General features: G+C 37.8%; 4 protein-coding genes across 6 annotated transcripts; 3 read left to right on the top strand and 1 right to left on the bottom strand.

Moving 5' to 3' along the window:
* The first annotated feature begins 1,731 nt into the window (after positions 1-1,731).
* Positions 1,732-2,964, top strand: LOC137746969 (F-box protein DOR-like). The gene has a single exon (XM_068486971.1). It carries the CDS (start codon positions 1,732-1,734, stop codon positions 2,962-2,964), a length of 1,233 nt encoding a protein of 410 aa, XP_068343072.1.
* Positions 2,965-7,194: 4,230 nt separating this feature from the next.
* On the top strand, positions 7,195-10,413 carry LOC137748828 (mitogen-activated protein kinase kinase 6). The gene is made up of 8 exons (XM_068489017.1): positions 7,195-7,347; positions 7,732-7,816; positions 8,429-8,569; positions 9,200-9,424; positions 9,499-9,681; positions 9,764-9,987; positions 10,075-10,120; positions 10,215-10,413. Exons 1-8 carry the CDS (start codon positions 7,262-7,264, stop codon positions 10,305-10,307), a joined length of 1,083 nt encoding a protein of 360 aa, XP_068345118.1. The 5' UTR covers positions 7,195-7,261; the 3' UTR covers positions 10,308-10,413.
* Positions 10,414-17,022: 6,609 nt separating this feature from the next.
* On the top strand, positions 17,023-17,647 carry LOC137746967 (protein OXIDATIVE STRESS 3-like). The gene is made up of 2 exons (XM_068486970.1): positions 17,023-17,306; positions 17,404-17,647. The coding sequence occupies exons 1-2, from the start codon at positions 17,023-17,025 to the stop codon at positions 17,645-17,647; spliced, it is 528 nt and encodes a 175-aa protein (XP_068343071.1).
* Positions 17,648-18,339: 692 nt separating this feature from the next.
* On the bottom strand, positions 18,340-24,391 carry LOC137747217 (arginine--tRNA ligase, chloroplastic/mitochondrial-like). 3 transcript variants are annotated; one of them, XM_068487286.1, is made up of 18 exons: positions 24,283-24,391; positions 23,835-23,909; positions 23,502-23,638; positions 23,259-23,334; positions 23,014-23,115; positions 22,614-22,829; positions 22,191-22,271; positions 21,948-22,031; positions 21,704-21,808; positions 20,821-20,999; positions 20,606-20,690; positions 20,226-20,412; positions 19,978-20,035; positions 19,585-19,654; positions 19,337-19,426; positions 19,174-19,242; positions 18,949-19,050; positions 18,340-18,647 (listed from the first exon to the last, which is right to left on the bottom strand). In XM_068487286.1, exons 2-18 carry the CDS (start codon positions 23,841-23,843, stop codon positions 18,537-18,539), a joined length of 1,761 nt encoding a protein of 586 aa, XP_068343387.1. In that variant the 5' UTR covers positions 23,844-23,909; positions 24,283-24,391; the 3' UTR covers positions 18,340-18,536. The 3 variants fall into 3 exon arrangements, with proteins under 3 accessions (XP_068343387.1, XP_068343386.1, XP_068343385.1); XM_068487285.1 differs by having other exon boundaries at positions 23,835-23,924; positions 24,283-24,388; XM_068487284.1 differs by having other exon boundaries at positions 23,835-23,905; positions 24,283-24,382.
* Between the last annotated feature and the right edge of the window lie 747 nt (positions 24,392-25,138).

Raw genomic sequence — 25,138 nt, 5'->3', positions numbered from 1 at the left:
TGAAATAAGTCAATTAATCTCTTACTCTCAGCTTCAGCCCAAAAAAACTAGGGACATAAGCAGTTTTGATTGCCATATCTCTTCTGAACCGAATACCTTCCTCTGTCATCTCTGGTCTGTCTCTTTTTTAAATAAGATTGTCTTCCCCGCCTGACTATGAAGAGCTTTGAGGGTAGGCTGCAGCTTCGTCTAGTCTAGAGTTGAACGCGTGTAGGAAGACTCACTCTGGCCACTATAGCGACCACCCTCCATCTACTTCCTACTTTCCGTGTGCCCAAAAGCCTGCCAACCCGGTTTGAGCCCCTTTTTGATTCCTTCACTCAATCTCATGGTAGATTCCATCCACTATTCTGTCCAATTCAAGGGCAAGTAGTTTTTTTCATCATCAATTCTTACATGTCTCTTATAACCACCAATAAAATTATGATATGTGGACACATAATAATGTATAATGACAATGTGAAATGGTCCGTTGTGTAAACATTTCCTTTCTTTATGTTTCTTATCATGCTATAAGTTTTTAAATTATTCCGTATCCACGTGTAATTATTTTATTGGTGATGAAAAGGCTAATTTACCCTTGAATTTGACAGAATAGTGGACGGAATCTAACGCAAGTGGTTAATTGACTGATTTTAAAGGGAAGTTTTGAAAAATAACTATAAGGTTTCCAAAACATCCAAAAAGACAACAGGTGCTTCAAACTCAAAACCAAGTTCATACTAGTTTCCAAGTTCTAGTCTCATCAAACCGAACAAAAACCCATAAAAAATTAAAATTTAAAAAGTATTACAAAAAAAATCCAAAATGATGATTTCCATCGTGGATCGTACGGTCCAACCATTGCAAAAAACGCAGCAATCCGTGGCAACCGTGGAGCAAATCATGGGCTCTGATTTTAGGAACAAGAGGCTTCTACAAGAAGCCTTGACCAACTCCTCCTACTCCGTATCGCCGTCGTACCAGCGCCTGAAGCGCCATAGCAGCCAGTGAGATACTATAAACAAATGAAAGTCTAGGAGTTGGAAATTTTACAAATTTACAAACCTTGGCTTTTAATTGGCCTCGAACATGAATGAGTCTTCGGAAGGATCATAACCCAACTACCATTTCAATCCCAAAACACCATTAATTAAACAAAATGCAATCAGATTTTGGGAAAATTCAAGAGAGAGGGTACCTGCGGTGGTTTGGGGATGAAATGGCTTCGTTGTTGGTTGAAGAGGAAACTATAGGCAAGAAGGTGCTACTGTTGCTACTGCAACTTGTCCTTGTCTTTGATGAATAAAAAGAAGGAAGCTTATGTTTCCATTGCAGTGCGAGTGCAGAGCAACAAGCGACAACACTTTGACATGAAAAGAAAAGCTCGAGACATTGCAGACACATGGTTAAATAGGTAGATTAGTACTTTCAAATCAACTTTCTGTTATAATTATCATAATTTTAAAAGTGTGGTTATAATTTTATTTGGGGTTCAAATTTTGGTTATTTATTCAAATTTCCTGATTTTAAATAGTTTAGGGAGTTAATTTATTAAAAAAAAAGTTCAGGGTCATTTTAACTGGGGTGATAATTTAGATAGTCAAACTAAGTTTACCCATATATATATATAGCTTTTTTATGTATCTCAACAATGCTTAATACAGGAAGAAAAATATATATACATATGTATATATATAGCTTTTTTATGTATCTCAACAATGCTTAATACAGGAAGAAAAATATAGAGTTATGGACATGGAAGTTGATGATCATCCAACACCAGAGCTCCCAAGTAAGATCATATTCACGCATATACTCCCAAGGCTACCTCCCAAGTTCTTAATAAAGCAGTGCAGGCGCGTATGCAAGTCATGGTCCACTCTCATCCGCCACCACTCTTTTGTCACTGCTTACCGCAACTTTCAGTGCAGAAAGGGTACTACTAACTTCCTTCTACTGCGGGAGAGTTATTTATTCTCCGCCCAACTAAACCAAGAAGGGAATCAAACACCCGTCACCCGCCTTTCCACCATTTATATTAATCCGCAATATCATGACTTCTTCTGGGTAATAAGTTTGGGTGGCTTACTGGTTATTGGATCCTATGGTGATGACCCTGTCACCATATCTAATCCTTCCACTGGAGAGTCTATCCAACTGCCACATGAAAAAATGGACCTCAAGATATGCCCGGCATGTTACATTGGGTTCACTCCATTTACAAACGAGTATAAGGTTCTCCAAATCTTATTTGGTTCTGATGAAAAAGGGGATCCTAATATCACGTTGAATATTTTTACACTTGGTATGGATTACTCATGGAGGCCATTAAAAGTAGACGTTGGCGATCTTCCCTTTGATCTCCAAGATGCCCCCTTTGACAGAACTGTCACAAGTGTGTGTCTTCATGGGGCTATCCATTGGCTACACGAGGAGAATCAAAGTATATTAGTATTTGACCTTGGCGACAAGGCATTCAGAGTTATTCCACTCCCTCAGGAATATGATTATACTAGAGAATGGGATATGGGTGTTATGCTGTCCTTTACATATATAGTTGAAGTGGGAGGATGTCTGGGGGTGTTTGTTGACAACTCGCGGAAACAAGACATAGCGTTATGGATTTTGAAGGACTACCAAAACCATGTGTGGGTTAAGGAGACTATTCCCTTACTGTCGACAGTGAGACAATACCATGATATGAACCTAAGGTGGAAACTTGATTGTTTTGGTACAATTGGCGCAGGTGATGACCTACTGATTGAGGTCACTTTGTTTGGACTTTCACCAGGATGTGATGACTCCCCACCTGAATATTATCTTTATAATATGAAGAGCAAACATGAGAGGACACTTGATTTTACTTTTCCTACAGGGATGCCTTCTGTCTATGACGATCCAGAAGAACCAATGAAGTTGATTACCAGTTATGAAGATAGCATCATCCCCCTTAAGCTTCACAACAGTGTCACAGAATCTTGAGAGGAGATGAATCTCGTGTTGGAAAATAATAATAATTAGATTCAGATGTATTGTTTGGGTATGGACCTCTTCCATCCGAATTACTGAAGTCAGGATGTAGTATCTTTGGTTCATATAGCATTCTTGACAATTCCATATTTCTTTGTTTAATAAATTTTTATATTAAGTTAGTTCGTTATGTACTCTAATTTATCCTTCGATGGAAGGCTGGAATGTAACCAGTTCGAGCTCTTTTTTTGTGACTTTGAAAGGATCTGTTTTGTCTTGTATAAGGACTTGAGTCTTTTTCTTCCCATTCTGGTAGAACTGAAAACTGAATCTGCAATTCTCATAACAATTGAGTTTATATAGTACGACCAAATCACCCTCATCATCGTGCAACGACGAACAAAAACAAGACTCTGCAAGCCCTTTCTTAATACATCTGCATCCTCATCATCGGTGGGAATATAATGTACCAACAATCAGCCTTTTGAACCCTTTCTCGAACAAAATGATAGTCTGTATTTATATGGTTAATCCGGGAATGAAAAACAAGAGTTGAGTTTAAAGCTACGGAAGACAAAATATCATAACGAAGAATTGGTGATTGTGTTTTTGAATTGAATGAATTGAAGGAGAAAAGAGGGAACAAGAAACCGTATAATTTCATCGCCATCTTCAAGCTTCGTTGTTTCGTCTACGAGTTTTCTAAATAGTTTCTTTTCTTGATAGATGAATCTTGATAAAGATTAACTCTTCCCAAAAAAAAATATATATATATATATATATATATATAATAATTATTATGTACTCTGCATACCATATGAATGGAATCATCGTGTCCATCCCTTTGAGTGGATCGATCCACAATGATATATGTTGTTGTTTTACACATCAAAATCTGCCGTCGATTGTTTGATTTAATTAATTAGGTATTTCTCTTTATATATAAACTGAAGTTGCGAATGTAAATAGTACTTGACATCATAACTTCTTCAAATCTAGTTACGATCTTTCAAAAGGGAAGGCCACCCTTCTAAAAATCGTAGTTAGTAAATTAGTGTATAATATGCATATTATATACGCACGTACATCTTTTTATTATAAAAAACTTACACATGTTAATGATTCTTTAAATTGTACATTTTTAAAAACTTTTGAAGAAAGATAATGTTTCACCATAACATTGATAATATAAAGAGTAGTCTAACATAAACTCTTGCAATGTTTCTCTTTTCACATCTCCAGATGCTCTTCCACGTGTGAAATTTTTTTAAGTCAAACACGTGTAAAAAAAATGTAGAAATGATCTTTTATCAGTTATACTTGTAGTTTGTATTGTTTTACTGAACTGGTTGGTTATAACTTCGGTCAACAAACTCAACTCATTAAGGTATTACTATTATTGTTTGTTAAGCAAAATGACCATGCTGCAAAAATTATCACCAACAATGTACGTGAAGTTCGTGAACAACTGACGATAAAATGATATTATAATATCTTATAAGCTAAATTTTAATTGTACTTTGTTGATTATTACAAAACACTTTTTTTTTCTTGGATTGAGAAAATTTAGTAAGACTCGTACATAAAACGTGAACGATTAATCATGTAATAAATGAATAATTAAGATTATGTTTAGAATAAGACTCATTCATACATAACACGTGAACAATTGATCTTAATGTAGCTCTAAAAGAATTTAGCAAGACTCATACATAAAACAGGAAAAATTAACCTATAACAAAGGTACGATAAAGATGGCGTTTGAAATAAAACTCACTCGTACATAACACGTGAATGACTAGCCGTAATATAGCTTTCGTTTTCAAGCTAATACCATCCCAGCATTATAAGGGTGCGTTTGTTGCGCTGGACTATCTCCAACTGGATTAGTTTTAGAGACTAAGTTGGACAGGCTTAGCTTGGACTAAGCATGATAAGAATATTGAAGTGTTTGGTGCAGTGCCGTACTAGACTATGGACTAGAATATTTTTAGGACCCAAATTCATTTCTTATCCTTTTTAATTCACATTTTAATCCACACTTGTTGTTTTAAAAAAGGAAAATCTAAAACTTAAAAAAATAAAAATAAATAGAGAACTTCACATCTAGTACAACACCACTTTCTCTATCCTCTCTCTCCTGCAAAATTGGCGAAATCCAGATGAGAATTTGACAATTTGTTCTGAAATAGTTGTCATCGTCCTCAATCTTCATATTGGCAGTGCTTTTTGCAGCAGAGTTGTTAAGCTACCATGAGGGCAAAGCATCAACAAAAGCTTTGGACTTTTTATCAGAACTTCCATCAACTACACATGAACTTTGTGTGCTTCTTTTATTGGTTCCGCAACTAGACAGCCAACAATCTTTTGAAACAAAACGAACATATATACCTGCAAACATAAGGGTGATACCAGAAACGGAGCTAATGTTTCAATGCGAGTCCCTTCAGAGCAGACAGGCTGCGATGGTCTTAGCAGTCCGCTTCAATTTGGGGGGTCTCACTAAGACCTCCTAGCGAAGGAGTTTGTCCATTTGAGTCCCTTTAGGGGGCGTTTGTTTGCCCTCACTAAGTGGGATTGGACTGGATTGGACTAGCTGTTAGTCCAATACTGTGTTTGTTTCGTGCTGAGATTAACATTAATGAGACTAAAAGGGATTCGTATGGACAAAACCCTTCACTAAGAGGTCTTAGCGAGACCCCCCAATAACCATGAGATTGCTACGACCTTCACTGCGTCTTCGTCTTATCACGTTCTCTCTCCTCATCATCCTTTATCTCCTCTCTCGTCTGCTCGCGTTGCCAACATCGTCAACACTCGCCAACCCCGAATCGCATCGTCTGCTCGTTTCGAATCTTGTAGAACCCAGAACCCGTCGCATTCTATCTCTGCTCTCACCGTCGTTTGATTCACTTCGATTCAAATCGCAAAACCCAATCCTGAAAGCCAGTGGACAGAGCCCATATTCGTTGAAATTGCAACCCACATTCGAATCACGAAACCCAGATTCCATCACAAATCCCAGACTCGAATTGCAAAACCAAATTCGTTAGAAGCTCTGCACATCTTTCAATCGCCAAACATAGATTTACGCAAAACAACTTTTCAAGAATAAAAAAGGAGAAAAACAGTGAGAGCTTTCATTCATTCAAGATAGTTTTCTGCAAAAAGGAAAGGGATAAAGAGAGAGAGTGCTTTGGTTCTCAAGAGAAAGTGGAAAACCTCTGAAAAGGATAAAATAAGAGGGAGAGCTATGGTTCTCGAGAGAGTCTGGAAAAAGGAAGAGTGTTCTTGAAAAAATGAAAAGGAATAGGAAAAAGAAAAAGGAAATAAATAAATAAATATTATTTTTCTTGTTAGTCCGACACTACACCAAACGCTTCATTAAGTCAATCCAGCTTAGTGTAGTCTAAGCCAGTCCAGCTTAGTCCCTGAAGCTAGTCTAATCCAAGATAGTCCGGTGCAACAAACGTACCCTAGTCTCATTAAACATAATCCCAGCACCTACTAAACTCGGGATTAGATTCATAGGTAGTCCAGTCTAGTCTAAGGAAGGTTAGGCCATATCTAACCGAAGGGTTCAGAGGGCCAGATGGCCGAAAATAACCCGAAAACCGTCTCCAACCGAGGACTAGGCCAGATGGCTTGTGAGCCCCACGGAATCTGAAAGGGCCAAATGGCTGGTCAGAAATATCACCAATCCTGTCGGATATAACCAACATGAATGTATTCATATTTAATATAAATATATTCATGTCGGTTATAACCGATAGGAATGCTTAAACAAAAATTTGAAACCAACGACTAGCTGACTAGCCGTTGTATTCAAATTTTTTTTTTAATGAATTTAAACCTTTTTTTTTTCCTTCAAAATTAGTTTCATATTTTTTTGAAATTCCATTTTTTTCCTATAACTTCTATTTTACAAAATTTGGCCCTATGACCTGCAGTTGGAGATGAAGGCAAATATGACCATGTATTGTTTATTAAAATATTAATTTCTTGAAGGACCAGAGAGTTAAAACGAGTCATCTGACCATCCCTCAGTTGGAGATGATCTTAGTAAGGCCAAACAAACAAACCATAGAATTTCCATTTCCAAGACTATTTACAACGGAAAGAAGGAAAAAAAAAAAAAAAAACAAATATTTTATATAATTTTCGCGGTCTGCTCGTTTGAATCTGTCTACTACTTTCAGTCAGTCAAACCCATCCCTTCTCCATAAAATTGAAAAACTCAGTCTCTGACCCTCTCTCTCTCTGTGCTTTGAAACCCCAGCGACCAGTTCAAAATCCAGCAGGACGAAAGATGAAGACGAAGACGCCATTGAATTTGAACTTGAAGCAGCTCAAGCTCAATGTACCTGCTCAAGAAGCCAACATCAAGTCCTTTCTGTGAGTAACTCCCTCTCTCTATCTCTACTGAATGTAAAGATTGCATCTTTCATTTTTCTTTGTCCCAAATTTCAATTCTTGATTAGGTTTTTCATTTGGGTTCTGAGAGAATGGATGGAATTGCAAAGAAAGTTGCTTTTCAAGAAAGAAAAGAAATTTTGGATTTTTCTTTGGCACTTAAACAAAATTTAGATCGTTCACTACCAGCTGGGAATATCTATAATTTGGGTTTCTGGAATTATATGGAAATTTCATACTTTGGGATTTATGATTGCTATAATTAGTGTCCTTAACAAGTCCTCCTTTGAAGGAAAATCCCCCTTTGTATTTAGGTTTGTTAAGAAAATTTCCAGCCTTGACATGCTTTCTTTTCTTGAATTTCAGGACTGCCAGTGGCACATTTCATGACGGCGATCTGCGTCTGAACCAGAAAGGCTTGCGGCTTATCTCTGAAGAAAAGGAGACCCCAGTAAGTTTAATTTAAGGTTTCCATCTTTTTATTATTTATTTCTAATCTTACATTGATCTTGAAGTGTTCAGTTGTAAGTTGCAAATGATAATTTAATATGTTTCTCATCCCAAATGAGGTAGTTAGGAGTGATGGAATTTGGAGACCGTAATGGTTTCCACCCTGAAATTTAGGCTCAATTTGGTTAAGCTTCCCACTGCAGAAGCATGACCAGTAAACTTCTACACAGACCATGAAAAGAGTTGCTTTTGAATTCCAAGTTATTTCAACATCATCATTTGACCTTTAGTATTCTTGGATGAAGATTTTGATTTCATTTAAAACGTGTCTCGAATGTGTATCAAACTCCATTGAAGTGCTTAAATCCTATGCTTATGATTTAAACCTCCGGGGATTGACTTCTGATCTTAAGTTACAAGGGTTTACTGCTTGTGTTTGTGTCTGTTTTTGCATCCTTCCATGAACACATGCTCAGCGTTCTTGTCTTTTGATGTGCATATTTTCTATTTTCTGCACAGAAATGTCCTTGTGAATGCTTTTTTAATAGATATATTTTCCTGTTTCCTATATGGTCTATAGACTCATTATTACAATTGCCTATTTGGTATGTAGGATCAAACTTCTGACAGTAAGGAGCTCAACTTTGAAATTACATTGGAAGATCTTGAGACTATCAAAGTTATCGGGAAGGGAAGTGGTGGTGTAGTACAACTTGTTCGTCATAAATGGGTCGGAAAACTATTTGCCTTGAAGGTCAGTGCGCTAGCAATGACAACTGCTCTCTTATTTTTTGTGTACTTGCCTTTATCGTGTTATGTCGTATTTTCTCTGTTTCTTATGTGATGATAATTGATTTAGTGTCGTCTTAAGCGAGGTATGAGATGAAGTTTTCTTCTTGAACCATAGGGCCTATGTGCAAATTACAATTGTAATTTAGTTACGGATTTTTTAACATTGCTTTGTAACCTAAGGTTTGATTTAGTTAAGGATTCAAGCGGAATGGATATTAAGAGAGTAGACGTGTTATGCATACCAGAACAATGTAGTGATGAAAGGGGGGAAAAGAAGCACCTTATAGTTCATATACTTATTTTGGTAATTCTTTTAAATAAACAAAAAAAATCTGATGGGGGTTATGAAAATCGTTTAGCAAAGACATGGGGGGGATTGCAACCAATAGGATTTTCCTAATCCTCCCTTCCCAGAAAGAAGAGCATGAGATTCTTCTGTAGCATGCCGTCCAGTTATATCCACCTCTTAGTTATTGCTTGTTAGAACTGTGTCTTTCTGAGTAAAAAGTGATGAGTATCTGATGCAATTAGGACATTGCGGCTCTTAGTTCGTTCTGTTTGACTAGGATTTCTTTTTTGTTCTGTTCTCCAGGTGATTCAGATGAACATACAAGAGGAAATTCGTAAACAGATTGTGCAGGAGCTAAAAATAAATCAAGCAGCACAATGTCCACATGTGGTGGTTTGTCACCACTCATTCTATCACAACGGGGCCATTTCTCTTGTGTTAGAATATATGGACCGGGGGTCCCTTGCAGATGTGATCAGACAAGTTAATACAATTCTTGAACCATATCTTGCAGTCGTTTGTAAACAGGTATACGAGCTTATGTTATTAATGAAATTCAAGTCTGTTTTACCCTTAGCTAAAGATCTTTACTTGTGCATCAGGTTTTACAAGGTCTTGTGTACTTGCATAATGAAAGACATGTGATACATAGAGACATAAAACCATCCAATCTGCTAGTAAACCATGAAGGGCAGGTGAAGATCACCGATTTTGGCGTGAGTGCTTCGCTAGCTAGCTCTATGGGTCAAAGAGACACATTCGTTGGTACTTACAATTACATGTCGGTAAGTAATGATCTTTTTTCACATGTAATTACCCGAAAACATCAAACAAGACTCATGAAACTATGATGCATTTGTCTTTCAGCCGGAGAGGATTAGCGGGAGTACTTATGACTATAGCAGTGATATTTGGAGTTTAGGCTTGGTGGTACTCGAGTGTGCTATCGGTAGGTTTCCTTACATGCAATCTGAAGATCAACAAAGCTGGCCAAGCTTTTATGAGCTTTTGGAGGCAATTGTGGAAAGTCCACCACCTTCAGCTCCTCCAGATCAGTTCTCCCCCGAGTTCTGTTCTTTCGTGTCTTCCTGGTAATCACATATTTACATGCATTGTTCACCTTTTCATATCAATGCACTGCAATGCTGACTGTCTATATTTTCTTATTCGATCTGCAGCATACAGAAGGACCCTCAACGCAGATCATCATCTTTGGACCTTTTGGTTAGTAATCCGGTGATTTTCTTTTTCGGTTTTGAACGCTCTGGATTTTGTTTCAGTCATCAACTTGATAACGAATTCATGTTATCCCTTTCAGAGTCACCCCTTCATCAAGAAATTCGAAAACAAAGACATCGATCTCGGGATTCTGGTTGGCAGCTTAGAACCTCCTGTAAATTTTCCAAGATAGTTTGTCGCTGCAATGTAACAATGTTTTTCCCCATATGTATTCTCTTGTCGTAACTGCAGCTTTTCATTCGAAGTATTTGTTCTTAAAAATTGAGGGGCGTAATGTTTGTAGAAAAAGGTTTGTAGGCTAAAAAATATATTTGTTATTGATACGTGAATGTGGAAAAATGGAAGAGAATGCAAATGGAAGAGAATACTTATGGAAGAGAATGCAAATGGAAGAGAATGTTTATTTTTTCATTATGTTTCTCTACAAGATTACAAGGATATATATACATGATACAAATGTGTAGGTAGGACAAGGTAGCCGTCCTAGTGTGTAGGTAGGACAAGGTAGGACGGCTGTAGAGGACAAGGTAGCCGTCCTAGTGTGTAGGTAGGACGGCTGTAGGACGGCTGTAGGACGGCTTATTCTTCCAATAATAATATTATATACAATTACACAAGGACTCCAACCATATTCCTTATTTGTCTAACACTCCCCCTCAAGTTGGAGAGTGGATGTCAAGAACTCCCAACTTGCGTAACATACCCGAAAACTTTTCTTTCCCAAGAGGTTTGGTAAACAAGTCTGCCAACTGTTGTGCCGTACCCACATGCTTGGTCTCTATTGTGCCATCTACAATCTTATCTCGTATAAAGTGACAATCCATCTCAATGTAACGAGTTCGTTCATGAAAAACAGAATTGGCAGCTATATGTAACGCTGCTTGATTATCACAAAATAAAATGGAAGGACCATCCAAAGGAATGTTCAAATCCTTCAACAAAAAACGAAGCCAAACTATCTCGCAACAAGCACCTGCCATGGCCCTATATTCCGCCTCTGCTGAAGAGAGCGAAACGGTTTTCTGTCGTTTCGTCCGCCAAGAAATCAAAGAACCGCCCAAGAATACACAATACCCAGTAGTCGAACGGCGAGTGATAGGGCAACCTGCTCAATCAGAATCACAAAACGCAGTTAACTTGGTCTGGTTGTCAGAACGAAATAATAAACCTTGACCTGGAGTAGCCTTCAAATAACGAACAATACGAAGCGCAGCATCCATATGAGATATCCTTGGCTCGTGCATAAACGGCTTAGAACATGCACAGAATAGGTGATATCCGGCCGAGTGATAGTGAGATATATTAACCGACCTACTAATCGTCGATACTTTTCAGGATCCTTGAGAAGTTCTCCTTTATCAGATAATTTTGTGTCATCCATAGGAAAAGCAATGGGTCGTGCTCCCAAAAAACCATAGTCCTTGAGAATCTCTAATGCATACTTGCGTTGAGAAATATAAATCCCTTGTTTGGAACGAGAAACCTCAATACCCAAAAAATATTTTAAATCACCAAGGTCTTTTATCCGAAAATGATCACGGAGAAAAGACTTCAGAGAATTAATGGCACTAGCATCATTGCCTGTAATCACAATATCATCCACATAAATGAGCAAAGCTGTGAAAGAAATACCAGACTTTTTAGTGAACAATGAATAGTCAGCTTTGGATTGTTGAAAACCGGCAGAAATGATGGCACTAGTGAATTTGGCAAACCATTGGCGAGAAGCCTGCTTAAGACCATAAAGTGACTTGTGAAGGCGACACACAAGATTCTCCCCCTGTCGCCGAAGACCAGGAGGAGGAGACATATAGATTTCTTCATGTAAGTCACCATGTAAGAAAGCATTATTAACATCAAGCTGATGAAGAGACCAAGACTGACTAGCAGCAAGAGCAAGAAGACAACGCACCGTAATCATCTTAGCAGTAGGAGAAAAAGTGTCATGATAATCAATACCTTCAGCCTGAGTGAAGCCTTTAGCAACCAAACGAGCTTTGTAGCGGTCAATAGAGCCGTCGGAATTGTGCTTGAGTTTGTACACCCACTTACAACTAATGGGAATTTTGCCAGGGGGCAAGGAAGTTAAAGTCCAAGTACCATTAGCATGTAAAGCTTGAAGCTCCTCAGTCATAGCACGTTGCCAATTGGGGTCAGTGGCAGCCTCGGCAAAGGAGGAAGGCTCCACAGTCCGACTGACAGAGTTAATGTAAGAAAAATGCCTGGGAGAGTAACGGTGATAAGAGAGAAAATTACAAAGTGGATATCGCGTACCTTGTGTAGAACCGAGTTGCGAAGTCGAAGATGGGTGGGATGGCAGAATCACCTGCGAGCAAACGTAGTCTTTTAAATAGGATGGAGGTTTATGGGCACGGGAAGAGGTGCGGGGAAGGGGAGGATTGGTAGGTAGTGGGGGGAGGGGGGGTAGGGATGTCCGTGGGTAAAAGGGTGAAAGGTAAGGAAGTAGCGGGGGGGGGGGGGGGGGGAAGGAGGGGATGCCGAGAGGGCAGGGGCATGGGGAGGAATGGGTAATGGGGCAGCAAGGGAATCTGTGGGAGGCGTGGAAGGGGAGGAAGGTGGAGGAGGGTGAGGCGTCGGGGCAGGAAGAGGTGGGTTATATGTAAAGTCCAGAGGGGATGGGATGGGTAGGGTAGGCGAAGAGGATGGGATAGGAGGGTGAGAAACGGCATAAGGGAAAGTAGTTTCGTGAAAGATGACGTCTCGACTAGTGAAAATGCGGTGATTGTCGAGATCGTAAAGGGTATAGGCCTTTTGTCCATGAGGATAACCGAGAAAAATGCAACGATGAGCCCGAGGAAAAAATTTGGTGGTGGGAGTGACAGAGGTGGCATATGCCAGACAACCAAAGACGCGGAAGTGGTCATAAGATGGGGTTTTCGAAAAGAGAACCTCAAATGGGGATTTATGATGGAGAAGACGGGTAGGGAGACGATTGATGAGATAAGTAGCGGTAAGAACACATTCCCCCCAAAACTTGATAGGAAGATGGGATTGAAAACGAAGGGCACGAGCGGTTTCAAGAAGATGACGATGTTTTCTTTCAACAACGCCATTTTGTTGGGGGGTATAAACACAAGAAGTTTGTAAAAGCACCCCATGATCAGAGAAAAAACTACAAAGAGATAAAAATTCACCACCATTGTCAGTACGAATGCATTGGATGGTAGTGCGGAATTGGGTAGTGACATAAGCAAAAAAATCCTTAATTAATTGTTGAGTGTCGGATTTATGTTTCATGAGGAAGACCCACGTAAAGCGAGAAAAATCATCCACAATGGTTAAGAAATAATGAGCACCAGAAAGAGAAGATTGACGATTCGGGCCCCAAATATCACAATGAATTAAAGCAAAAGGGAAAGTTGATGAAATTGAACTCAAAAGAAAAGGTTGACGAGTTTGTTTTGCCAACGGACAAACATCACAAATATGACTAGAATCAAAAGTACAATTAAGAGAGCTAGATGCTAAAGCTTGCAAACGAGTGGATGAGGGGTGACCTAGACGCCTATGCCAGAGGGAGGAGGGGATGGTAATGATGTTGCAGAGAGGTTGACGGGTGGGGAGAGAAGAGGTAAGGGCCACAAGGTAATATAGATCGCCACGTCGCTTACCCACACCAATCATCGCCTTCGAAACCAAGTCCTGCAAAACACATCAAGAAGGAAAGAAGGTTATGGAACACGATAATCCATCTGTAAGTTTACCAACCGATAAAAGGTCCACTTGGAAATTAGGGACACATAAAACATCATTCAAAGTAACTGAGGAATTTAAGGGAAGAGTGCCGGTAAAAGTAATGGGAGCGGAAGCACCACTAGGCAAAGAAACAGGCGGCAAATGTGAAGGAGAACGATTAACCAAACATGAAGCGGAAGAAGTAATATGATCCGTAGCACCACTGTCAAGAATCCATTGACCATGACGAGAGGTGACAGGTAACAAACCTTGGGCAAAATCAGTAGTGAGCACGGCATTGGCCTGAAGAGGGGTGGTGGTGTCACGTAGAGCAGCTAGAACACGGGAGTGCTGCTCGGCAGAGAGGTCAAGCATGGCAAGCTGCAAGTCATGCAAAGTGGGCTGGGTCCCGTGCACTTGGTGGGTCGCTGGAGTAGAAGAGGAGGCGGGGGCCTGGGTGCCTTGCACGTGATGGGCCTGGGTGAAATTATGGGGCCGGGAAGCAGAAAACCGTGGCTGCCGGGGAGGACTGGAAGGTGCATGGCTGCGGGAAGAACTGGAAGCAGTGGCACGGCGCGGTGGTCGCCACGGTTGGCCATGGAGGGGATGGCCAACGGGATAGCCATGAAGTTTATGGCAGGTGTCTCGGGTATGATAATCAAAATTGCAGTAGGTGCAGTGGAGGGGAGGACGAGCAGAGGAGGGACGGGACGGGCCACGAACAGCCATGGGAACGGCAGAGAAAGCTGCCGAAAAAAAATTAGGGCTAGGGTTATAAACCTGCTCTGTATACCATGTAGAAAAAGGTATGTAGGCTAAAAAATATATTTGTTATTGATACGTGAATGTGGAAAAATGGAAGAGAATGCTTATTTTTTCATTATGTTTCTCTACAAGATTACAAGGATATATATACATGATACAAATGTGTAGGTAGGACAAGGTAGCCGTCCTAGTGTGTAGGTAGGACAAGGTAGGACGGCTGTAGAGGACAAGGTAGCCGTCCTAGTGTGTAGGTAGGACAAGGTAGGACGGCTTGACGGCTGTAGGACGGCTTATTCTTCCAATAATAATATTATATACAATTACACAAGGACTCCAACCATATTCCTTATTTGTTTAACAATGTTCGGTTGGCAGATACTTTGCTCGCCCCATTGTTTAAAATTCACATTCTTGTGAGCCCTATCAAAAGAATCTTCAACATGAAAAGCTGACAACGTTATTTGTAAGACAATTTTTTCAAAAATATTAGGAATCCTTGCAATTGGGTTTCATGGCCTCACCTATTGAACGCTTGTGAGAGTGATCTCATGAATGACATATTCAGACAAACTGTTCTATTAAAAATCTTCTCCTATATCCAATACGATCTTGCCAAATAATTTAAAAACCCTAAGCATGAGTAGGTGGACTGATGAACAAAAGGAGACAATGCTCCATATCTCCACCATATAACAAGATGATTTCACAGCAATCCTATTGCCTATTGGTATTTATTTTCCATATTTAAATAATAAATATCCTTTCTATAAATAGAAAAAAAAAACACAAGAAAAGGTGAATTAGTGAGACAACAGGAGGTGGTGGGGATAGGGATAGGGATAGGTCAGTGAAGGGAATCAAGCTAGGGTTTTCTGTGGGATTTTGTATTAAAAAAAAAAAAACCATCAAATTATATTATATAGGGGTTTTTTTAAGTCCAGCAGATTTGGCAATCCTGACCCAAAATAAATAAATAAAAGATATTTTTTCAAGTTTTTTAATTTTTTTGGTTTTGTAAGAAGATTTTGCAATTAACATGGATATATAAGATTTAGAAGAATAATAAACATTTCTTCAAAAGAAAAAAAAAAGAATAATAAACATGGAAATGGCAGCAGAAGCAGAAGCAGAAGCAGAAGCAGAAGAAAGCATGTGGTGGGAGATTGCCCATCGAAACACACATCCAATCACCATGAGCTGGACTAATACTAAGTCAACCCTCCCTTGGTTCTTATCCTCATTCCCTTTCTTTACTAAACCCCACAACTGAAAAAAGTGTTATAAAGTTGGTTAAAACATCGTATTTTATTTTTACAATATATAATTTTAAGTACAACACGTTTTGAATGATTTTTTTATAGACTTTTCTAAATTTACGAATTTTAATAGATAAAATAATCAAAAAACAAAAGCACTTATCTGTAATTAAATCAGATAAGACAGTTATACTTACAATTTTTATCATGTGAATTTAGGTAACAAAAACTACAATAATATTTCTCATCGTTTAAAAACAAATAAGTATTGTTCTTACGCATGAAATTTTGTACGCTTGCAATTTTTAGTTATGGAAGTGTGACAATTGAACTCTACAACCACTAAAACACACATAAAAAATCATCTCTAAATTCAGCCTAAAAGTTATGTTAAATTAAAAAAAAAAAAAAAAGTGTTATTGGCACTCCAAAAATTTTATTTTATACTCCTCATAAATGTATTTTTCATTCCAAATATAGAAAATTTGGAGTGTAGAATGAGATTTTTGGAGTGCCAATAACAATTCTAAAAAAAATTTCTCACTTTGTCTTGAAAAAAACTTCAACACTTTTTCTTTATGTTTTCACCTTTTTATTAAAATTTTAAATTTTAAATCATCTCTTTGGATTGTTGAAGAAAAACTAAAAGTTAACCATTCATAAAAGGTAGTGATATTCTCACATCCTTTTCTGCTATATACATATCTTTTTTAATTTTCGACAATCAATCGAATGAATTAAAAAGAAAAAAAAATCAAACAATAAAAATAACAAAATGTATGTATACAGTAACAAATGTTGTGTAGATTATCACCACGATAAGGAAATCTGTCATGACTTTATGAGGCAAAAGTTGCCCTAAAGATGATGACTCAGATATGGATGTCTTCCAAGTTGGAGCAATGGAGCTTATCTATTTCTAGTAGTAAGGGAAAGCAAATAAATTCAGACCATAAGAATGTGATGACGACAAAATCTGGGATAAAGCGTTATATAGGTAAATTAAAATTAATATAAAAATATAACAGAACTGAGTGTTATCCATCTCCTCATTAATATATATCCACTCATCCACACATATATATATATATATGCGCTCCCTTAAACAGAAACCTATTGGGAAATTGTATTGTATGTTCTCCAAAATCTTCAACGTTAAGATAGCAGGAAATGGGTCGTCGTGCAGAAGAAAAGAGAGTTTCTGGGAATCGAAATAAAGAAGAAAATCATGCTCACCAAGTCAAAAAGGAATGTTGGGTTTTCGAGGAAGAACATGAAGAAGATATCTGTGACTCGAGATCTGTTGAATCCTCCATGGAAAACTCTATGAGCTCCGCGGAATCATCATCTTCATCTGACTTGGTAGAAGATGCTTCTTCTTCTTCTACGATGTCGTTGTCGTCGAACGGGCCGCTCTTCGAACTATCTGACCTAATGATCCATCTTCCTATCAAGTACGGAGCCGGGCAATGTTCTTTCTGTTTAGGTTGATGAGTTATGTTTCCGTTATTATTATAGGGTTTCTGATTAGGGTTTGTTATGTATATGCAGGAGAGGTTTATCAAAATGTTACGAAGGAAAGTCACAATCGTTCACAACCCTAGCAAGTGCGACGAGCTTGGAGGATCTGGGAAAAAAGGTGGCACCTTACAGGAAGAAGATGAAGCCATGCAAGAGCTTTGGTGGCGCTTTTGACGGTCACAAATCACCATATCTTTCTCCAAAAGCCATTATTTCAAAGAAAACTTCGAGAGGAGAAGGATCTTTCGTGTATTCCTTAAGTAACAGAGGATAATTATTGGGTTAATTAATTAGCTAATTAAGCTTTAATTTATCCATCCCTGTACAGAAAAAAAAAATCTAATTATGCGCAAACACATTAGAAATTTGGCATGGTTTTGTATTGAAGAGTTAGGATTTAACCTTGTAACCGAGAAAAAAAAAAATTTAGATTTCGATCTGGGTTTTTTTTGTATGCTAATTAGTTGTTATTTTACAGAGCTCTATTGTTTTGAATATGTAATTATAGAATTCTGTACATAAACTGCACATTTTTATAACTATAATTCATAATCCGATCACCTTTCTCATCGCGATAATTTTTAGTTTTCGTTTTTTTGTGTTAGAGGTCAAGGCATATTGAAGAAAGTAGAAATGGGGGAAGGATGGACGGAGGGTGGTAAGAAAGAGAAAGGGAGAAATGGAGGAGAATATACGGATCAAAATAGTGTACGCAAATAAAATCAAACTAAATAGTTATCGAACGGACTTTTAGGTGAAAATTTTTTTGTACACCGGTATGGAGGCTTTCACAGAAAGAATGAGGCGTTCCAATAGGTTTAAAAGAAGTTATACTCGCTCTCTTTCTCATCTTACACCTTTATTTTTGCGGTTTTCAAACTGAACAAATCAAATAAAAATCGGACAGAAGTAATGAGAGAAATGCAGAAGAAGAAAAATGGAAGCATGAAACTTACTTCTGTCCGATTCTTCTGTTTGCAAAACCATAGCCATTGATTTTTATCTACTTTTATCTATCTGTTGATGCAAAACTTCGAATGAGGGAGATACGAAAACGACGAGTCGTGTATGAGAAGAGTCGGATTACAATTTTACAGTGCAAGGGAAAACAAGCATTCAAACATCTCTGCTAAGATGGGTTACAACACTGTATTGGTCCACCATCATATCTTGTAAACCGGTTCGATTCCGAGAAGATTAAAACATTTCCTCATCACAACGGCTGTTGCTTCACAAAGCAAGAGTCTGCTCGTTTCCTCAGGAGACCCGACAACCTGCCCAGTTTCGGAAAGCAATGAAGATTCATTAAGATTGTTGCGATCATACTCAACAAAACATCATGTATATTCACCAAATTCCATTGTATACGCCAAGGCATTTGCGGTTTTCCTAGCCTTCGCCTAGTAAGGTAAGGCAAAATTGGAAAATGAACAACGATTTGGTTACTTGATTCTGTTATTAAGTAGAAGATCAAAAGCCATCGTTGAGTTTATAGTTGGCTTCGGTTCATCCCAGAAATGTCACATTGTCAATACTCATCTACGTAAAGCATGAGACAAGCAATGACGGATGTACCTGGCAATTGGAGTAGAATTTTTTGGTGAAGACTTCTGATAAATTGTATAGGTATTCGCACAGAACATTCGGCAATAGATTGGTGCAGGTCTCCTCCACGTTCTGAAAAGTGAAGAGAAAAAAATACAACTGTGAGTTCCACATGTATTGCGGCAGTAATCAACGAAGACTCAAGCTAGGGACACAAGGAAAGCAACAATTAGTTCAGTTATTGCATGCGCATACCTCTGAAAACTGTAGCAAATGAAGCCCCAATTCACGCTCACCGTCATGATCCAACACAATTTCCCCCGTCTGTTTCAAATAAAAAAATAGCATCAGACCTCATCCCCCGGTTTCCAGTGGCGCATAGGAAGCTAACAATGTGGAAAAATGCAGCTGAACTTACTTTTTTCAATTCCTCTATGTTTTTGCCAGATTTCCTTATGATGGAACAGATCCGAGCATGAGCGTAGAGCAAATAAACAGCAGTGTTTCCCTGCTCAAGTAGTTTTCGAGCAGTAGGACAGAAAGCATTAGTAACATAGTTTAATACATATAGGACAAGTAATTAGAACAACGTCAGAAACAAGAGTCTACAACAAAATCTTGAAACAATATTAATGCAAAGCCTTGGCCAAATACTAGTTGACGCACCTTGTCACTTAGCATTTGATCAAAATCAAACGTGTAATTGGTCAATCTGTTGTTCTTCAGATCAGCATACCTGTCAAAAAATTAAGAATATATAAAAATCAAGTCCCGTTCTAGGAAATCTATAGGCTGGACTAAGTATGCAATTACTCATATACATTCTCCCTAATTGTTTTTATAATCTGGATACCATGGAGTTTTTAACCATTCCTAAGGTTCTTCAAGAACTACTACATTGATACATCCATTCACGTTCAGGATGCAGAAAATCTGGGGCAGTGGTCACAGTTTACATGTTCTCGTAAAATTTACCTAGGCTAACCGAACCCATCCATTATGACGATGAGATAATTACAACATAACCACAAGAAACTTATCAAGGTTTAGACATCTTACTTAACAGCACCGTAACCAACAGCCTCTGCAATTTGATTAAGCTCCTGCTCTGTCCAGCCTGATTATGATTTAAAGAATAATTACCCAATTGAGAAGATTCGGAGGTTAGGAGGTACAGAAGCCTAATCTATGCTAAGATAACAAATACAATTCCCTTCAGAATATGTTATACATCTCTGTGAATAAAAGGAAGATACAAAGTTATACCACATTTATAGACTTTCGAAGATAGGTATAGGATATCATACCACGTTCAACAAGAACCTTTTTGCTACGTTCCTTGGCTTCATCAAGCAAATCAACCAATCGGACCACCTCACTAGAGCGAGTGCGAAAGCGTTTTCCATCTTCTCCAAGAACAAGACCAAAACCAACATGGGTAACTTTTGGTTTCAAGGCGCCATCAGTTGGGAGCCAACCTGCACGTTTAGCTGCCTGAAACCAAACATCAAATTATGTTCAATTATATAACCACATCGTATTACCCTATGCCTTAGAAGCGAGAACATGAGCTTGAAAGAAGATTTATGCTACGAGATAAATAATTACAACAAGAACATAGACCACAAAATGCACAAAACACCCCAAATCAGGGTATGCAGAGAAGGTCACAGTTTTAGCATTGTACCTCGAAAAACATATTAAAATGCTGCTGCTGGCCAACATCGGTAACATATATGATCCAATCAGCTTTCTCCTCATTCAGGCGATACCTATACAATACATTACAAGTAGAAAGACGTCAGTAAGAATGACAACTTACTCTCAAGGCTAACTGACTGACCATAAAGTAACGGGTTTGACTTGTAAAATCCAAAAATCCAGGAAAAAAAAAACCCATACCAAAGAGCTGCTAAATCAGTTGAAGCATAGTTGAAACCGCCATCGCTCTTGACGACAATAAGGGGGATGTTAAACCCTTCCAGAAAGATTACACGAGCACCCTGGCTGTCCTCAATTAACCCTTTATCACTCAATTCTTTTAAAACCCCAGGAATATATGGGTTATAAAAACTCTCACCCTGTCAGAAATAAAAAGTAACAACAAACGCATATAACTTCACTGCTTACTTTCACCAACTAAAAATGCAAAATTAAATCCAACAAATATTCTATACTATATACAGTTATTACAAACAAAAAGAATCCATGTTCCATTTCGACCACATTGCAATATATTTCAGGGCACAAAAGTAAACAATAAGATCACAGGCGACAAAAGTAAACGTTATATCAGAAGTAGATTATATAAGCAATGCACACTTTATAATCAACACTGCATATGCAAATGCACAGATACAGGCAAACTTTAAATTATTGTTATCATGATCTCATCACAAACCTTTATATCCAATCCAATCGTATACAAACTAATTTATTGTCTTGCAATAATAATGTTTCAACATGGCATCATCTTGGCGTAACTTGTAATCACAGAGTACTACCAAGTACCAACCAACTTGCTGGACAAAACCAGGTTTTCCTGTAATGCACAATCCAGGAGGAAAGGAATAGTACTCAATCTTCTAATGTCCCACTCATAAGAAAAGATTACGTGCATAAGATGAAGTGTATAATATAAAAGCTTCTGTATGCATAGGATGGACATGGCCATCTCATATTATTTTACATTGCGCCTAATTTCGGTAAACTTTTTGTCTTATTCAAAGGGATACAAGAATATCAATAGCCTGCTGTAAGAGTATCCTGCAAAGTTAGAACATACCTTTTCCTCTAAATGAACTCCAAGGCGTTCATAAACCTTGTGAAATTCTTTACGGCTGATTTCACAGATTTTCAGCCATGCATTTCGGTACCTCGGTTCGCCACCCTGCAAATTGAGTTGAATCACAACCAATTATTAAGAGAAACATAAAAGACATTCTCACATACTTTTAAATTTTTACTAACATCGTGGACAGAGAGATAAACCTCATGTTCTTTGTACAACTAAAAAATGCATAACTCACCTGAAGGGAAACCACTGCCCGGTGTGCTCTCTCCTTAAAAGCAGGATCATCATCGAATCTCTGTTTTGATGCTTTATAGAATGCCTAACAAAACACCATTTGATGAAAGTCACTAACAATCATTTTTATTTTATTTTCTGATTCATCATGCCAAAGGAAGTTTACCAAAACAGAATGCACATGATAAATAATACAATATAAGCATTTAAACGACTAAAAGGTAAGGAGAATACTTTCACTCACCTGCAGATCACCAATGGCCGTTTCATTAACATCTTCTATGTTTGGGAACTTTTCAAAAAGAAACTCAATCAACATACCAAACTGCAATAGACATAGAACTTATTAGAGCCATATCTTACTGATGAAAAAAAGGAGTGCTTCTCTATCAAGCATATCGACCAATGAGCTAGGAAGACAAATATCTGCCTATCGCTGTATTCCTAGGGTCAGAAGGGTGTGATGGTTACACTAACGAAGGGTATAATCACAAACACAAATAAAAAATGCCTATAGTATGCATGTATGTAAACATAACATGTGTGTAAAAGGCAAGTACCACATGTTAAATAGTAGGGAAACCTGAAAAGTCCAAGTTTACCAATAGTTTCTCTTTTGGAATCTGGATTAGTTACATATGCTATAAAAATGCAAAAACTACATCACCTGTGTCCCCCAGTCACCAACATGATTTCGTCGAAGAACTTCAACATTTGAAAACTCCAGAATACGAGCTAGTGTGTCCCCAATAATAGTTGACCTTAAGTGGCCCACATGCATTTCTTTAGCTATATTAGGCGAGGAAAAGTCAACCACAGCCCTTTTGATCGGAAGCTGTGGCGCCCATTTATCGATGCCATCAGTAAGCATCTTTTGTATGCTCTGCACCAACAATTATTCTCAGTTACAAGTCCATTTAAGTAAGAACTTTATATCCCTAAATAATCTACCATCTCCACACCAACAAAAATTAATAATTGAATAAAGAAGCCACAAGAAAAAATTTAACAATTGAATGAAGAAGTTATCAGTATAATTTTCGGTTGCAATAAAGTTCAAACAATACCTTAGCCAACCATTTCTTTGACAAGGCAACATTCACAAATCCAGGTCCTGCTACAGAACACGATTCTATGATCTCTGAATCAGGAAGATTTTTCATGATTGCCTATAAAATGAAACACCAGTCATTATTCAATGCTATCAACTCAACGCCTAAATAGAAACCATAACCGTCTAAGCCACAATTATAGAAAATATAGATAATACAAGTTCAATGTAGAGAAGTACAGTAAAGGTGAACGTTAGTACCTGTCCCACAGATGGAGGACCCCTAAACTCACTGCCCTTTCCTTTTACTTTAGACCATAGACCCATGGCATTGTTACTGCACCAAAGAAAGACTTGCGAGTTCAGAAAGAAGTCCGTACAAGGCATGAATTACAGATTGAAATATATTTTAAGTGACAGCAACAAAAAAAAATAAAATACATTCTTTTACAGTTGCAAGAAAAATCCAAAATTTACAATTTAGAATAAAAGACTATAATGTACCATTGATAATCGCCAAACTTCCCAGTGCAAGCAGCAATCACTGGCTCAACATCTGGCTCATCTGGGACTATTCTTCTGAGCGAGACTTCAAACAATTTCGCTAACTGTCGCTTTGTATTTCCCACATTCTCTTCTTCCTGTGCCAAACAACAGCCACAAATCAGATACAAGCATACAACTCAATTGTCCCGAAGATTACTGCTCAAAACATAATGTGCGGCACCATAAGCTACACATTGCAGGAATATTCTCACAGTCCAACACACACACGCACACAAAAAGCTAAACCAAGTTGGTAAAAAGTAAAAGTTAAGTGTAAAAGGAATAACTTACAGTCGCCATTGTGGATACTGAGTGGGACTTTGCTGCAAAAATAAGCTTCCTAGATGCCGCCTTCAACAAGTCTGTCTAGTTTCACAATTACTACATTAAATTACAACAAAAATTATGAATTTCGAACTTCTCAAATCAAATTAATAAAAATCCAAAAAAAAAAAAACTGAATAAAAGTTGAGTTAATTAGAAAAACTAAAAGCATAAACCTTGAGATAATTACAAAAAAATATAAGCATAAAACTGGGTTGCATTCATGAACTTCTGAAAGAGTAGAATACATAAAAGGAACCCACAAAAACAACCCATTTCAATATCGAGTGTGAGCAGTAAAAAGCATCAATCTTTACATATATTTCCCGAAAGAATCAACCTTTACATACATACATATATCTATATCTAACTAGAGAGAGAAATAGAGGAGAGAGAGAGAGAGAAGAGGGCTCACCGGCGGCGGGGAGGGAAGGAGAGGGGTGGAGGGATGAGAGTCGACAGAGGGAAGGAGAAATCGGCGTTATCAGGTTTAAGTGGGAACCTAGCATGTTACTCTCTTCTCTTTTTATTTCTGTTTTCCCTCGAAATTTTTCTCTATTTATATATTCGTCTTTTTCGTTGCCCAATTTTTACAGGTTGGAATAAAAGTTCCATTTGATTGGCCAATGGGACGATGCCATGTCAGCCAAAAGTGGATAGGGGTCCCACACGTCGAAGGGCTTTGACAAGCAAATATGTTTGGACTGGTGAGTGGACTTTGAAATTTTGGACTTGCAGTACACGGCAATCTTAGAAAAAGCCCAAGTTCACATGTGTTTTTGTATGCTTGTAGCCCAAGTACAATGTTCATATTTTAAAATAACTGTAAGCATTTTAATCACAAGCGACCAATCACGTTTGACAAAAAAAGTTAAAAGTGTTTTTAAATTCAACTTTATTGTGTGATTCTTTCAAGAATAATTTTAAGAGCGCATCTGGAAATGCTTTTAAAATAGCTGAAAGTGCATTTGCAAGAAGCACTTAAGTTGTTCCATGGTCCACTTGAACTTATATTAAGAATTGGTTTCAAAAATATTTTCACTAAAAGTGTTTTTAGTTATTTTGAATGCACTTACAAAACAAGCCTAAGTGTTTTACTAGTGACACTTTCATTTTTGATATAAATTTTAAATGTAATGATAGTGAGATCAATTATTTAGACCAAATTTTGTAAATTATATGACGTGGTAGCTGATGATTGGATTATTACTTAAATATTGATTAATGTGCTTATTTCATGCTCGTGATATATCATATAATTTGCAAATTTA

Source organism: Pyrus communis, chromosome 10 (assembly GCF_963583255.1).
Source record: "Pyrus communis chromosome 10, drPyrComm1.1, whole genome shotgun sequence".
Lineage (NCBI taxonomy): Eukaryota > Viridiplantae > Streptophyta > Magnoliopsida > Rosales > Rosaceae > Pyrus > Pyrus communis.
Note: the sequence above shows the minus strand (reverse complement) of the source record. Positions and strands in the feature narration are given on the sequence as shown.

Coding starts and splice junctions, on each gene's coding strand:
- LOC137746969 (XM_068486971.1), top strand. CDS start 1,732: ATGGACATGGAAGTTGATGATCATCCAACACCAGAGCTCCCAAGTAAG.
- LOC137748828 (XM_068489017.1), top strand. CDS start 7,262: ATGAAGACGAAGACGCCATTGAATTTGAACTTGAAGCAGCTCAAGCTC. Junction 9,425..9,498: donor TTGCAGTCGTTTGTAAACAG/GTATACGAGCTT, acceptor CTTGTGCATCAG/GTTTTACAAGGTCTTGTGTA. Junction 9,988..10,074: donor TGTTCTTTCGTGTCTTCCTG/GTAATCACATAT, acceptor TTCGATCTGCAG/CATACAGAAGGACCCTCAAC.
- LOC137746967 (XM_068486970.1), top strand. CDS start 17,023: ATGGGTCGTCGTGCAGAAGAAAAGAGAGTTTCTGGGAATCGAAATAAA. Junction 17,307..17,403: donor ATGATCCATCTTCCTATCAA/GTACGGAGCCGG, acceptor ATGTATATGCAG/GAGAGGTTTATCAAAATGTT.
- LOC137747217 (XM_068487284.1), bottom strand. CDS start 24,376: ATGCTAGGTTCCCACTTAAACCTGATAACGCCGATTTCTCCTTCCCTC. Junction 22,830..23,013: donor CAAAGAAATGGTTGGCTAAG/GTATTGTTTGAA, acceptor TTGTTGGTGCAG/AGCATACAAAAGATGCTTAC. Junction 20,036..20,225: donor AAAGGTTCTTGTTGAACGTG/GTATGATATCCT, acceptor AATCATAATCAG/GCTGGACAGAGCAGGAGCTT.